We start from the raw sequence: 16,235 nt of genomic DNA, 5'->3' as shown, positions 1-16,235 counted from the left end.
CTCTCATCTCATCAGCTCCATAGCCTCCTCTGCACTTGCTCCAACAGCTCCATGTCCTGTCAGGTGGCACATACTTAAGGAGCTGGACAAGCAGAGCTGGCAGCAAAGGAGCCCAGACATGGCATGGCTGGTTCAGGCCATAGGTCATGTCTGGCCTGGAGGCTGGAGCTTAAAGCTTCAGCTCTAGGAGTAATGTCTATGAGTAATGTCCATGGACTAAGAGCTTTGCTGATGTAAATGTGCTCCCACAAACTTTCACCTACCTCCACAGTTTGCATCAGGTGAAAATGCTGCTCTGTCTACCTGCAGAGGCCATTTCTAGCCATGTAATCACATGATTTATCTGCATTTATCTGCAGCCTGAAATCACAGGCTGAGCTTACAGGCATGGTCATGGTGGCAGCACCCTGCAGGTCAGCTGGGCTGCTCCAGCATTCCATAGGGGCAGCACTGGGCAGGGGGTGAGTCCACACCTGCAGGTCACCACACACATGCCACGGAGGTTTGAAGGAAAATTCCTCCAGCTGAGTTCTCTAAATTGCTGAGTATTCACAGAATCACAGGATGGGGCAGGTTGTAAGGAACCACAGTGGGTCATCTGGTCCCACCTCTCTGCTCCAGCAGGGCCAGCCCAGAGCACACGGCTCAGGGTTGTGTCCAGATGGATCTGGAATATCTCCAGTGAGGAGACTCCACACCTCTCTGGGCAATCTGTTCAGTGCTTGGTTACCTGCTGTAGGATGTCCTCTGTGCCAGGACATGATCCCACCAAGAGCCCCTCCTGGCACAGGCCAACCCAAGCCCTCAGCTGGAGGTTTGCTGACAACAGGGGGAATAAGAACCTTTCAGAAAGGAAAGGAGACAAGTGTGTGCCCAAGTGACTCATGTAGCTACTCTGACACATATTTCTAGGATGGGATGGGACAGGCTCAGAGGGTTTTCAACGGTAACACAGGGTGTGGCCACCCCACAATTAGCCACTTCAACGTGGCTTGGGGGATCTGCATTGATTCAGACACTGCTTGGCACAGGGGAACAGCCACACACCATGCCAAGACACCCAGCTCCAGTGCTGGGCCAGGAAATGGAATGACACCTCTGTAGCATTGGCATCTTGCTAAACCCACATGTGCATGGCTGCAGACACAGTAGACTGGGAAGGACTGCTGGGACAGCCTTGCTGCAGCAGATCCAGCCTTGAGGCTGCCTCCTTTGCTGCCAACTAGCAGAGTGGCTGAAGAGTAAGAGCATAAGGCAAATAATCTGTGCTCTGGGAAGGGTTTCTGCTGATCAAACAGCACAGAATCATAGGCTGGTTTGGGTTGGAAGGACCTTAAAGCTCATGTCATCCTACCCCCTACCATGGACAGGGACACCTCCCACCAGCCCAGGTTGCTCCAAGCCCTGTCCAACCAGGCCTGGAACACTCCCAGGGATTGAGCAGCCACAGCTGCTCTGGGCAACCTGTGCCAGTGACTCAGCACCCTCACAGGGAGGAATTCCTTTCCAATATTCCATCTGTCTCTGCCCTCTGGCAGTGGGAAGCCATTCCCTGTGTCCTGTCCCTCCAGGACCTTGTCCCAAGTCCCTCTGCAGCTCTCCTGGAGTCCCTTTAGGCACTGGAAGGGGCTCTGAGGTATTCCTGGAGCTTCTCTTCTCCAGGCTGGACACCCCCAGCTCTCCCAGCCTGGCTCCAGGACAGAGAAGCTCCAGAATCCTGGAATAGTTTGGGATGGAAGAGGCCTTCAAGCCCACCCAGTGCCACCCCCTGCCATGGGCAGGGACACCTCCTACTAGCCCAGGTTGCTCCAAACCCCATCCAACCTGACACTGGACACTTCCAGGGATGGGGCAGCACCACTATGGATGTGCAAAATATCTTTGCACATGATCACTAATCAATCCTTTGGCTGAGGAGGCTGCAGGAGGCACTGGCTATCACAGTGGGATTTGGGGCAGTTTTGTGTGGCTCTGACATTGCAGCTCTGAGACAGCAAACAATTTATGTGGAACTGGTGCAATTGCACCCAGAAGAGGACACTGCATGGCTCCTTCTGCATTGCCAGACCTCATCAACCTCTGCCACAGCAGTTTGTGATGGTAACGTGGACACAGTGTCCTCTGCTGCCTGCTGACTAATCCCTGGGATAAAATCCTAGCTAACTGCTTTTATGAAAAGGTGGCCACTAAGAGCTGAAAAATCTCCTTAATTAATTCCTGAGTGTGATGTTGGAATGAGGCACTGGAATAGCTTTGCCCAGGGTGGTGGTGGAGTCACCACCCCTGGAGGTGTTCAAGAGGTGTTTGGACCTGGCACTGGCTGATATGGTTTATTGGTTTAGGGGTTACAGTGGGGTGGACAGTTGGGCTGGATGATCTTGAAGAGTCTCTTCCAACCTTGATGATTCTAGGATTCTATGACTAATGAACACCAAGGGAACCTATGGATCCTTGTTTCTGAGGAGAAATGGTTCCATCCATCCCTTGTGCCATCACACCCAGCGTGACAGCAGAGCTCTGCAGGAGTTTGCTCACCTCTTGCTTGGCAGACTCATCCTGGAAGCAGGTGTGCTGGAGGAAGTAAGCCCCCATGGCCTGGTATTTGTCATCAGAGGAGCACAGCAGCTGTATGGCTTTCTGGATGGTCATTGTACCAGCATCTATCTCATCCCCACACATCCTGTGTCAAAGAGAAACACAGCATTGGTTGAAATTCAGCACTGGCTGAGTGCTCAGCCAACATCAGTACTGGGGATTATTAGGAAGTAATCAATGATTAAACACAAGATATTCTCACATTGCCACATAAAGCACATGGTGCACTCCTAGTGCATTTCTCTGGATCAAAAAAGAGGTGGGAAAAGATGGAAAACACACAGTGGAGGGCACTGAGACTAATAAATCACAGCTCCAGTCTGGCCAAAAGCAAAGGAACAGCAAATGAAAGCTTGGTTGAGGTGCTGGTTGTCTAATCATGTCCAAAGTGAATGGTTTAATGAACACAGAACCAGAATGTTCCTTAGCTAAAAGAATGAGTGGACAAGAGTGAAACCATCTCAGGTTATTAGGACACTATAAGGTAGGCAGATGATTTTCCCACAGTGTGTGAACCTTTGATGTGAGATGTGGTGAAAGCCAAAATGTGAGAGCAGTTGCTGGTGTGGGGAGGTAGAGCAGGTCCCTTGGGAGAAGGCAAGAAGCATGTCTGGAGTGATGGGCTGGACAAATACTGAGCTTGTGAAGTCCTAATAATAGCACTGAGCTCCTGCTCCCAGGCTATGTTCTTATTTGGACTCTCCAAGCCCTTCATAAAAGTTCACCACTGTCATCATGCCCTATTGGAGGTAAAGAATGTGCCTATAGATTCCAAAAGAAGGATATGGACACCTCTGGATTGTGGCAGGGCTGAAACCTTTGGAGAAATAGAAACACCTGGAGAATTGTCCCCTTGGTTAGAAATCTGAAGGTCCTGCTTGTTAGGAAATAGAAAGGTCTTTGGTTTGTTCTTATTTAACATCTTCTGAGATGTTTTAACCACATAAAAGTAGAAAGGGGTCCAAACTTTCAGCCTGCTGAAGGAGCTCTAAACTGCAAAGCTTCTCTGTATGTCCAGTGACATCAATGAATCCAAAGTTCTCTCCCTCCTCAGCAGCTGGTGCCTGCAGCTGCCTGCAGTGAGAGCTCTGCTCACAGCAGCAGTGTCTGAGCTCATTTGTATCAGAACAAATAGCCACACATAAGTTCAGGACTGAGAAATCAACCCCCAAACTCCTGTTTGGTTGCTCCTGTCAGCCCTGGTGGGATACGAATGGGAAATGCTTCATTACCAGTGGATGAAATCCTAAAGTGTGAGGGCTTGGCTAGGCCTGTGAGGTGGTGGTTGTGCCTGACATGTTATCCCCTGTGCAGGACCCAGCTGGGGAGTTAGTTTTACCTGGAGATTAGGAAATCCTGTTTGAATCACCTTTACTTCTCTACATTTGTGCTCCATATCACACCTGTGAGCGACTCCATAGAGGGGCTGAGCATCTCCAGACAGACCCACAGACTAACCAAACAGTGGTTTTAATGAGTTCTTTACATGAACCTGTTATATTTCAAGTACTAAATCTCACTGTGAGGGAGTAGCAATTCTAAGCATGGAATGTACAGAGTCATTTTGCCAAGGAACTGTTAGGAATAAAGGTCTAGAAAAGACACCCAAGTGTGTCACCACTGCCAGAAGCTTCCAATAAGATAAACTATTTATCCTTATGAGTCCAAAGGTTTCCCTTCAGACAGCACAGACCATAACATGCACAATTCCATAGAAAGTTTCATACAAAATATCAAAAGCCAATGACCCTGGAAGGCAGCATGAAGGACTCTCATCTCCTCCACCCTCACTGGTATAAGTTGCACTCACTTTACAACACTCATTTAAGCACCTGCAGAGCCAATGGAGGGAAACAGATGCTTCCAAAACCAACTTGCCTCTGTGTCTGAAACTTTGTGCCTAAGACAGGAAGATCTGCCCTCTGGAGATCATAGAATCATAGTGTGTTAAGAGGTTGGAATGGAGCTTAGAGATCATCCAGTGCCAACCCCCTGCCCTGGACAGGGACACCTCCCACCAGAGCAGGTTGCTCTAGGCTTTAGCCAACCTGGAATGAAACACTGCCAGGGTTGGGGCAACCACAGCCTCCCTGGGCAACTGTGCCAGTGTCTCACCACCCTCACAGGGAAAAACTTCTGCCTAAGATCTAATCTCAATTTTCTCTTCCAATTTCTTCCCATTTCTCCTTGTCCTGTCCCTGCAGTTCCTAACCAAGAGTCCTCTGCAGCTTCCCTGGAGCCCCTTCAGCTCCTGGCAGGTTGCTCTGAGGTCTCCACACAACCTTCTCTTCTCCAGGCTGAACAGCCCCAACTCTCTCAGCCTGTCCTCGTAGGGAAGGTGCTCCAGTGCTCTCATCAGCTCCGTGGCCTCCTCTGCACTTGCTCCAACAGTTCCATATCCTTCTTAGGTTAAGGGCATTGAGGGCTACCTCTGCCTCTCTTGGCATGATAGACAAAAGTCTTGGATTGGACCTTATGCATTCAATGTCTAAGGCCAGATGAACCTCATTCTGCTTCTCCACTGACAAGCAAACATCACCATATTTCTTTTTATAACTTTGAACCTCTATCAATACTTGACACAAGAAGCTTCCATTATACATGAAGGAGGAAGCACAAAACCAGAAATTGTGGAGCCACAGAAACCTTTGGATTGGCTTCAGAATGCTGTGATCTTCTCTTACTCTTTTTCATGCTCCTGAGACACAATAGAGCTGAAACACTGACAGATCCTGCACCAGAGGGACCTCTCCTTTGAGAACTCAGACCTGGGCTGGCAGTGTGGCTGGGGAGGGAGGCAGATCAGTGCAAATCCTACCCCCAGAGACCATGTCATAGTGGTGATTTCTTTCCTTTGCTGGAGAAGAAGGATGTCCACCTGGTGCAGCTCCTCAAGGAAGGCAATTTTCTTCACACCCACTCCATAAGAAGGCCAAAGTAACCTTCAGCAGGGCAAAACCAGGGATGCAGGATGCAGGTGCAGCTCTGTGTGGGAAAAGGTGGGGAAGGTTCTCTTTCCCCTGATAGCTCATCAGAAGTTCACAGTGGGTGAGCAGCCAGGTTTGGTCATGCTGCCCAAGAAGCAGCAGCAATTTCTCCTGGCTGGAAATATAACCAACCCTGGCAGAGCCCAGTTAGTGGGAGATTGTTCATCAGCCACTCAGGGATATTCCTGACCAGATCTACACTATGGGAACAACAGTCTGCTCCAAGATAAATCCTTGGGCTGTGGCCATCTCCAACCTGGGCCAATGTGCCTGGCAGGTAGAGCTCCAAAGGTTGTGCTTCTTCCACAAGAAAGGAGGAATCAGAACAAGGAGATACCTCAACTGGAAATGAGTCAACAGAGACAAAGCAGATGATCAGATTCCAAGTGGAAGGGAAACACACACTGAAGAGGATCAGCAGCACAGAAAGGCAAATTCCCACACTTTGTATATCAGATTGGTTTGTGTTAATCAAATCTAAGTCTCCATCCTGGCTGGTAGGTCATTTTCAGCCCAGAAACCAACCCAGATCTGGGCTGCAGCCACAGAAGTGTGGCAGCAGGGGAGGGAGGGGATTGTCCCCCTCTGCTCTGCTCGGCTGAGACCCACCTGGAATGCTGCACACAGCTCTGTGTCCCCAACAGCACAAGCACATGGAGCTGTTGGAGCAAGTGCAGAGGAGGCCACGGAGCTGATGAGAGACTGGAGCACCTTCCCTATGAGCACAGGCTGAGAGAGTTGGGGCAGTTCAGCCTGGAGAAGAGAAGGTTGTGTGGAGACCTCAGAGCAACCTGCCAGGAGCTGAAGGGGCTCCAGGGAAGCTGCAGAGGACTCTTGGTTAGGAACTGCAGGGACAGGACAAGGAGGAACAGGGAGAAATTGAAAGAGGAAATTTAGGTATTAGGTAAAAAGTTTCCCTGGCAGGGTGGTAAGACCCTGGCACAGGTTTCCCAGGGAGGCTGTGACTGCCCCAACCCTGGCAGTGTTCAAAGCCAGGTTGGCTAAAGCCTTGAGCAACCTCGTGTGGTGGGAGGTGTCCCTGCCTGAGGCAGGGGGTTGGCACTGGATGATCTCTAAGCTCCATTCCAACCCCTAAAATTCTATGATTCTCTGCTTTTAATGAGTATTTTGTGGCTTGAGATGGCCTTCAAGTGGAGCACCTCAAACACAGCATTTCCAACCCCTTAACATACTGTGATACCCTGATACTATTACATATTTCCCGGTGCCCTGAGAGACATTTGCTTTCTCATGATCTCTAATGAGGTGTTTAGGCTTTTCTCCCACATGCAGAGAACTCCAAAGGGAGATGCAGCCACGTCTTAAAATGAGGCCAAAGGTGCATGTGGGATTGGAGGTGTCCATTAAAGGCTCCTGATCTCTATCAGCAACCCTTAAGTCAGGGAATGTCTGCAACCACCCCAGCTCAGCTCTTCGTCTTCCCAAAGGAGAATACCCTGAATCCTTCACAGGGCTGAGACCAGTCTGGGCTCTCACCGGTGTCTCCAGCTCAGACTCTGGTTTCCCCTGAAGTCAGCAAGAGGCCCTGACTGTCAAGGGCTAAAGTCAGTGACTACCTCCGAGTTCAGCTCCATTGGCCACTGACTGCACCTCTGTAAGGGCACCAGGGGCACTCCCAGAACCCCAGAACCATAGAATTTTAGGGGTTTGGAATGGAGCTTAGAGGTCATTCAGTGCCAACCCCCTGCCCTGGGCAGGGACACCTCCCACCACAGCAGGTTGCTCGAGGCTTTAGCCAACCTAGCTCTGAACACTGCCAGGGCTGGGGCAGCCACAGCCTCCCTAAGCAACTGTGCCAGTGTCTCACCACTCTCACAGGGAAAACTTCTTCCTAATATCTAACCTCAATTTCCCCTTTCAGTTTCTCCCCATTCCTCCTTGTCCTGTCCCTGCAGTTCCTAACCAAGAGTCCTCTGCAGCTTCCCTGGAGTCCCTTCAGCTCCTGGCAGGTTGCTCTGAGGTCTCCATACAACCTTCTCTTCTCCAGGCTGAACAGCCCCAGCTCTCTCAGCCTGTCCTTGTAGGGAAGGTACTCCAGTCCTCTGACCAGTTTTGTGGCCTCCTCTGCACTTGCTCCAACAGTTCCATGTCCTTCTTATGTTGAGGGCACCACTCATTAGGGTTGGAAGAGACCTCTGGAGATCACCCAGACCTACCCCCTGTGGCACCTAGAGCAGGTGACAAAGGAACACATCCAGGTGGGTTTGAATGTCTCCAGAGAGGAGACTCCACACCCTTCCTGGGCACCTTGTCCCAGTGCTGGAACACCCTCAATGGAAATAAGTTTTCCCTCATGTTGAGGTGGAACTTCTTGTGCTTTAGTTTATGGCCACGGCATCTCCTAAAGAAGTGATGGAACCAGGTGGTTACCACACAGGTTATTGCAGGGCCACAACCTCCATGACCATGATCTAACCTGGCCCAGGGCTCTCAGTCCCATGGGGCACCACATGCAACACATCTATAAGCAGAACTAATCCAATGTCAGTCATGGGTAAACAGTTTTCTTGTCCCTCAAGTTGCAGCTGGACGAGGACAAAGCCTCAGAACTTTCTAGGAGGCTTTAACCACCATATCCTTTATTGCTGCTTCTCGTTACCACCACCTGATGACCAAGCAGGACGTAGAAACTTTCATCCTGACTGGGCATAAGTAATATAAATACCATTGCAATATGTTACATAGCTAGAAGCTGCCTAGGTCAGGGTGCCACCATGGCATCTGGAGCATCTTGCAGGTACCACCCACCAGAGGGGGTGGGGAGAAATGGGCAGATATGGGTAGTCTCCACCAGCTGCTGAAACCACAGTCGCTGAGAGGTTCCAGGATTAAACACTTTAGATCTGAAGACTTTAGGTCAGAAGAGCTCAAACAGGAGAAACGTTCTGGGGAGAAGAAGGAGTCCTGGACACCAAGAAGGCTTTATCACTCACTCCAGAGAGATCTACTGTGGCAAAGTCTGACTGCTGCTCGTTGAGGACTGTCTTTGGAGCCACCAGAATAAACCATGAGTGTCTGAGACTAGGGCAGACATACTGAGCTGGAAATGTTCATCCAGATAGACATTGTTAAGGGGCTGGAATGGACATTAGAGATCATCCAGTGCCACCCTGTGCCCTGGGCAGGGGCACCTCCCACCAGCTCAGGTTGCTCAAGGCTTTATCCATATGACATAATTGCTTACAGAGGTTCAAACCCCTGAATGGTTAGAGAGAAGTATGTCTGGAATCACGGAATTGTTTAGGTTGGAAAAGACCTCTAAGATCACCAAGTCCAACCTGTGACCCATCACCACCTTGTCAGCTAGACAACAACACTAAGTACCACATCCAGTGTTTCCTGAACACCTGCAGGGATGGTGACTCCACCACCTCCCTGGGCAGCACATTCCAATGCTTAACAACCCTTTTTTGAATAAATTCTTCATGGAAGAAATGGAATGGACATCAGAAGTTGGTCTCTGAGGTAGTGGTGGAAAAGAATATCATTCAGGAGGAGTTTTCTCAAAGAAGTCATAGAATCATACAATCATAGAATTTTAGGGGTTGGAATGGAGCTTAGAGATGATCTATTCCCAACCCCCTGCCCTGGGCAGAGACACCTCCCACCACAGCAGGTTGCTCAAGGCTTTAGCCAACCTGACTCTGAACACTACCAGAGTTGGGGCAGCCACAGCCTCCCTGGGCAACCTGTTCCAAGTCAATAGTGTTCAACCTCCTGATGTGGCAAACAGTGCAGGACTCAGATTTCATCAGCAGAACCAGCACTGTGGGTGAGCAAAACTCTCTGTCATGGTTTGCTTTATCAGAGAATCATGGAATGGGTTTTTCCTGAAAAACACTGATGTGTTGCAGTACTGATCAGCTGGAGGAAAGCTGCTTTCAACAGCTGCTGCTGGAAGAGGAAGGATCTCTGACAAATAGTTAGCGAAGAGTTCTGTCTCACACAGCCAGAGCTGGGCAATACATGCAGCAAACACACTGGTGGGAATAGCCCTAGAGATTCCAAGCTTTGAGTCCAAGAGGAGCTGCTTTGGACCAACGGTTGGACAGTTGTTGCACAAAGTACTGTGAGATCTCCACACCACTCTTACTGCCTGAGAACACCCAATGACCCATTTGCCATCTCACACCATCCAGGGAGATTAAATCCATAGCAGATACCACCTGAGAAGCAACACCCATGGCCACTGTCCACAGCCAAGAGAGCTGTGTGTCACAGACAGCCCCAGTGGCTCACAGGTCCCACTGCAATCCCTCTCACAGCCATGGAAATCACCCCATGGATCACCTTGGAAAGCATGGAAAGCACCTAGCCCTGCCCTGGCTCAGGCAGGTGCTCTGCTAAGCTGTAGACAAGACATCCACCCACACAGGAGATTTGCAGCATGAAAACTGAACACAACATTATCCTGTTCCAAAGGCACAAACTATACCTGGAGAACAACTTGACAAGAAGAACAGAGCCCAAAACAGGGAACTATCAGGAGAGTTCCAACCAGGGAACGGCCCTGAGAGCTCCATCCAGGGAACTGTCAGCACAGCCCTAACCAGGGAACTGCCAGGAGAATTCCAACCAGGGAACTGTCAGCACAGTTCTGATCGGGGAACTGCCAGGAGAGCTCCAACCAGGGAACTGTCAGCACAGCCCCAACTCAGGAACAGCCAGGAGAACCCTAACCAGGGAACTGCCAGGAGAGTTCCAACCAGGGAACTGTCAGCACAGTCCAACCAGGCGACTGCCAGGAGAGTTCCAAACAGGGAACTGCCAGGAGAGCTCCAATCAGGGAGCTGCCAGGAGAGTTCCAACCCTGGGAACTTCCAGGAGAGCTCTAACCAGGGAACTGCCAGCACAGCCCCAACCAGGGAACTGCCAGTAGAGCTCAAACCAGGGAACTGCCAGGAGAGACCCAACCAGGGAACTGCCAGTAGAGCTCCAACCAGGGAACTGCCAGGAGAGACCCAACCAGGGAACTGCCAGTAGAGCTCCAACCAGGGAACTGCCAGGAGAGACCCAACCCAGGAACTGCCAGTAGAGTTCCATCCAGGGACCTGCCAGCTCAGCCCTAACCAGGGAGCTGCCAGCAGCTCTGCCCCAGCTGAGCCCTCTCCCTGCATGCACAGGTTAATAATGGGTTACCTACAAGCAAACCTCTTCCTACTCAACGATCAGACGACCTAAATGAAGATTGAGATCTCCAGGTGGAGAATCCTCCAAACACAACAGTCCTACAGATTACAGAGAGCCCAGACATGTTCCTAACCCACGTCTGAAGAACCTTTCCCAACCAAAGCACAATGCAGAGCAAGGCTAAGAGTGATCAGATACTTTCCAAGGGCTTCCAAAGGAGGAATTCTTTCCAAGAGGACAACTCCTTTGTGTGTTACAGTAGAGTGACAGGTTCATGGCTGGACTTGATCTTAGAGGTCTCCTCCAACCTTGATGACTCTATGATTCTGTTTCCAAAGCTCTAAAGACAACTGCTGCTAACCTCATCTCCTCTGAGCTTCTGCTTCTGCCACCAGCCCTCCACACTGGTGCAGCTCTGCAGGGAGCTTCAGGAGGAGCAGGGGGTGTGCCCCAGCCAGAGCAGATTTACTCAGGGGACACAGCCCCAGCTGAAGCTCCAGGTTTCCACTCCAGAACCAGTTCTGCCAGATGAGCCATGCCCCAAGCCAGGAGAAGTGCCTAAATGGAGCCACTCCCTAACCAAGGGGCACCCAGCACTAGAGAGGTTTCCTCTCACAGCAGCAGTTCTCTTGAGCAAAGGCCAGCATTCCAGTGACCTTTCCAAAGCAATGCCCAAGCCTACAGCCATGAGACCTTGATTTGGACATTGCCTGCCTGAGACTGACCTCTCAGAGCAGCATTCTCCCCAGGAGAAGACAACTTCAGGCTGTGTTTACTCATTCTGCCATTCCTCCCACTGCACTTTTCTGCTCTTTAGTCAGAAATTCCCTAGAACAAGTTCCTTCCAGTTTATGTAACATCTCTGTTTCCTGTTGCAGAGGGTTTTCCAAAGCTGCTGACAGCACCAAGCCAAAGCCACCAGTGCTCTGGGCTGGCCAGGGCTCGTCTTGCTTGGGTTAAACATGAAGTAACTGGGCCCAGGGGAAGCCAAGGGCTGGTGAGAACATGCTAATGGGTGGGTGACTCCTTGGCATCTACACTCTGGGCCACACTCCTGCTCTGTAAAACCAGGGACGCTCAGCCAGGGAAATCTGGAACATTCAGATGTGGAAAAGGAGATGATTTGGCTCACACTGCTGACTCTGAGGAGGATTTCCTCAATATCTACATCTTGGGTCAACAACTCAACACTTTCAGGCCTTTGGTGGGAGCTAGGACAAAGGCTGTGAGCTCTGTTAGATAGTCTCACACTGCAGGGTGCAAATTCTCTTCTGCACCACCAGGAATGAGCTCAGGATCTTCTCAGGTTTGTGTGCCGAGTTGCCACATCTGCCTGGGAGCTGTGCAGAGTTGGTGGTTGGTGCTGAGCAAGCCCTGCATGATGGGGATGCAGCAAGGGCAGTGCAGCAGCCCCTGGGAATGCTTGTGGCAGCTGCAGACCTTCCTTCTCCAGCCTGATGGAACAGTGCCACCTTGCACTGCAGTGTTTGGCAGTTCAAAACATGCAAACCATAGTCTTCCAAGACTTCCAAGTCTTCCAAGACTTTCAGTCTTCCAAGACTATGGTTAGTGCAGACCAAGTGTCTTCTGAGACTGCAGCAGAACATGGTTGGTGCTCCAGAGGTGGAGGCAGCACAGCCATTGGTATTGGGGCAGCTTCAATCCACATCCCTGTCACACCATCCAAAAATGGCTGAATTTTAGTAGGAGCTCTGCTCCAGGTACATCACCCTGGCAGTGTCTGAGCTCACTGCTGAGCTGGACAGGCTGCTGTTTTAGGCAACATATACAGGAAAGGATCTGATGCTGAGACATGATGGACCATTCTCCACCCTTGCACAGTTCCTAGCCCAAATGGGACTAGATGCTCTAGACAGGAATAATTGAAGAGCTTCCACTGGCTCCTCTTCTCTGGGTAGAAAAATTATCCCAATTAGAATATTTATTTCAATTTCTGACTTGTTTTGCTCTGGAACCCAAATTAGTCCTTTTGGGTGGAGAGAAGAGAGGTAACACCACCACTCAGCAGGTTCTCAGCTCTAATCTGAGTCAGACCCTCAGGATCCAACTCCTCCAAAGCCAGCTGACTGTTTTAGGTATGATTTCTACCAGATGGGAGCAGCCTGACAGCCAGGAGAGACCACCAAACTGCACACCAGGCTCTCTGCTCCACCTCCCCACCTTCCCATTGCAAAGGAGCTGGCAGCTAATGCCACCACAGACACTGAGGGATCATCTTGCCCAGCACTAGACATCTCCAGCAGAGATATCCACATCAAGCCACACATTGGTTACCCTCCACAGCCCAGGGAAAGAAAGAAACCCCTTCAGTGTGACTCATCTGACCCACTTGGCTGAAGGGTGAGATGAAGCATGGGGTGCACTGGGGAGAGATCCTCAGTGCCCTAAAGCAGCTCAGGGGTGCACTGGGGAGAGATGCCCAGTGCTCTAAAGCAGCTCAGGGGTGCACTGGGGAGAGATGCCCAGTGCTCTAAAGCAGCTCATGGGTGCACTGGGGAGACATCTCCAGTGCTCTAAAGCAGCTAAGGTAAGCAACTTGATGGACAGACCTTCACAACACATCTCCATGTCTCCACAACACTCATATTGAACCCACTGCAGCAAACTTACTTGGAGCTGGACTGAGTCTGGCCATAAACCACATCCTGTTTGCAGCTCATCACAGGTTGGGCATAGACCACATCAGGCTTGTTGCTTGAGGGACAGGAGAGAGCTCGTGCTGGCATCTTTTTACTTGTCCTGGTGGTTCCTTGCTGGGTGCTGCAGCTGCTGTAGATGCTCTGGCGGTTCAGGGTTGTCTTATGCTCTGCTCGACCTCCGACCTGACTCTTCCTCAGCGTCCCCCGGGGTGGGTCGCAGTACAGGTCAGGCTCACTCCTGCTGCTCTTGATGTTCTGCACGAAGCAGTAGTCACTGCCAGCCCTGGCAGGGCTGCAGACAGCCTTGCCATAGTGCTTGCTGCCCCAGCCCTCCATCTGGCTGTAGGAGCTGTAGCGCCTGTTCTCCACGTCCCTCTTCAGGGTGCCATTGTACAGCTGGGGAGCACAACAGGACACAGAGTGAGTAGGACAAGGGTGAGATGCATATTGGCATGGCCAAGATCACCCCTGTGTGTCTCATGGCCATCAAATTCCTCTATCTCTTAGATATTTTTGTGGCACAAAATCTATGGGGATTATCCCACCTGCAGCCCAAAGGTGCCAAACCCAACTGTAATATCTGGGGACACTTAGTGATCAGGATCTGGCATCCAAAGCAGGACTGAAAGCTCCAACATGACTCAAGGTAATAGAGAAAATGCCTTGATCCCAGCACACAGGGATGTGTTGGAACACTGCTGTACATTGACATGGCCAGGCCCACTCTTGTGTGTGTTCCATGGCCGTCAAATTCCTGTGACTAATAGGCATTTTTGTGGCCTAAAATTTATGGAGATTATCCCACCTGTAACCCTTACAAAGGTGCCAAACCCTGCCTTGATATCTGAGAACACTTAGTGATCAGGATGTGGCATCCAGGAGCTTTAAAGCAGGACTGAAAGCTCCAACACAGAGAAAATGCCTTGATCCCAACACAGAGGGATGTGTTGGGAGACTGAGCTGCACATTGACACTGCCAAGATCACTCCTGTATGTCTCATGGCTACTAAATTCCTGTGCTTCCTAGCTATTTTTGTGGTCCATAATTTACGGGAGAGTATTCAACCTGCAGCCCTTAGAAAGATGACAAACTCCGCCTTGATATCTTAGTAATATCTTAAGGACACTCAGTGATCAGGCTTTGGCATCAAAAGCAGAACTGAAAGCTCCAACATGACTCAAGGCAATGGAGGAAATGCCCAACATACACAAGGATGTGTTGGGAGACTGAGCTGCACATTGGCACTGCCAAGATCACTCCTGTGTGTCTCATGGCTACCAAATTCTTATGTCTCTTAGGTATTTTTGTGGCACAAAATCTATGGGGATTATTCCACTTGCAGCACTTACAAAGGTACCAAACCCCACCTCAATATCTTTGTGATATCTTAGGGACACTCAGTGATCAGGATGTGGCATCAAAAGCAGAACTGAAAGCTCCAGCATGACCCTGGGAATAGAGGAGATCCCAGCACAGAGGGGATCACAGAGGGATGTTTTGGGAGACTGAGCTGCACATTGACATTGCCTCCATCACTCCTGTGTGTGTGTCATGGCTGCCAAACTCCTATCCCTCTTAGGCATTTTTGTGGCCCAAAATTTATGGGAGACCAACCCACCTGCAGCCTTAAAAAGGTACCAAACCCCACGTGATATCTGGGGACACTTGGTGATCAGGACGTGACACTGAGGAGCTCTAAAGAAGAGCTGAAAGCTCCAACATGACCCTGGCAATAGAGGAAATGTCTTGATCCCAACACAGAGGGATGTGTTAGGAGACTGAGCTGCAGATGGACATTGCCAGGATGACTTCTGTGTATGTCTCATAGCCACCAAATTCCTATGCCTCTAAGGTATTTTTGTGGCCCAAAATCTATGGCCCAAAAGATTATCCCACCTGCAGCCAAAGGTGCCAAACCCTGCCTTGATGTTTAGGGACATTCAGTGGTCAGGATGTGGCATTGAGGAGCTTTAAAGCAGAACTGAAAGCTCCAACATGTCTCAAGGCAAAGGAGGAAATGCCTTGATCCTGACACAGAGGGATGTGTTGGGACACTGAGCTGCACATTGACACTACTAAGATCACTCCTGTGTGTCTCATGGCTACCAAGTTTCTATCCATCTTAGGCATTTTTGTGGCCCATAATTTATGGGAGATGATCCCACCTGCAGCCCTGACAAAGGTGCCAAACCTGCCTTGATATCTTAGTGATATCTCAGGGAAACTTAGTGATCAGGATGTGGCATCAAAAGCAGGACTGAAAGCTCCAACCTGACCCTGGCAATAGAGAAAATGCCCAACACACAGAGGGATGTGTTGGGAGACAGAGCTGCACATTGGCACTGCCAAGATCACTCCTGTGTGTCTCATGGCCACCAAATTCCTATGTCTCTTAGGTATTTTTGTGGCTCAAAATCTATGGCCCAAAAGATTATCCCACCTGCAGCCCAAAGATGCCAAACCTCACCTTGATATTTAGGGACACCCAATGATCAGGATGTGGCATTGAAGAGCTTTAGAGCAGAACTGAAAGCTACAACATGACCCTGGCAATAGAGAAGATGCCTTGATCTCACACACGGCTCTAATACAACCTGTAGCAAGAGGAGCTCACAGCACATCTCTTGCCATCACACAATCACAGAATGTGGCAGGTTGCAAAGATGACCAGTGGGTCACCTGGTTTAATCAGCCCAGAGCATGTGGCTCAGGATGCCACCATAGAGCGTGATGCCCATCCTGACCTTCCAGCACTGCCTGCATTTATTTGTCATTTCATAGTGTCATACTCTGTTAAGGGGCTGGAATGGAGCTTAGAGACCAACCAGCCCCAACCACCCT

The 16,235-nt window shown here is 50.2% G+C and overlaps 1 protein-coding gene across 1 annotated transcript in view; it reads right to left on the bottom strand.

The window, feature by feature from the left end:
• Nucleotides 1-16,235, bottom strand: part of PKP1 (plakophilin 1) — a gene marked incomplete at its 5' end in the record, with an annotated part of 47,787 nt that overhangs the window by 17,893 nt on the left and 13,659 nt on the right. Inside the window, 2 exons of the mRNA XM_009077754.1 lie at nt 2,536-2,680; nt 13,365-13,789. Coding sequence (XP_009076002.1) covers nt 2,536-2,680; nt 13,365-13,789 — 570 coding nt within the window. The remainder of the gene's footprint in view (nt 1-2,535; nt 2,681-13,364; nt 13,790-16,235) is intronic.

The sequence above is a fragment of the Acanthisitta chloris genome, unplaced genomic scaffold, assembly GCF_000695815.1.
Source record: "Acanthisitta chloris isolate BGI_N310 unplaced genomic scaffold, ASM69581v1 scaffold5830, whole genome shotgun sequence".
Lineage (NCBI taxonomy): Eukaryota > Metazoa > Chordata > Aves > Passeriformes > Acanthisittidae > Acanthisitta > Acanthisitta chloris.
Note: the sequence above shows the minus strand (reverse complement) of the source record. Positions and strands in the feature narration are given on the sequence as shown.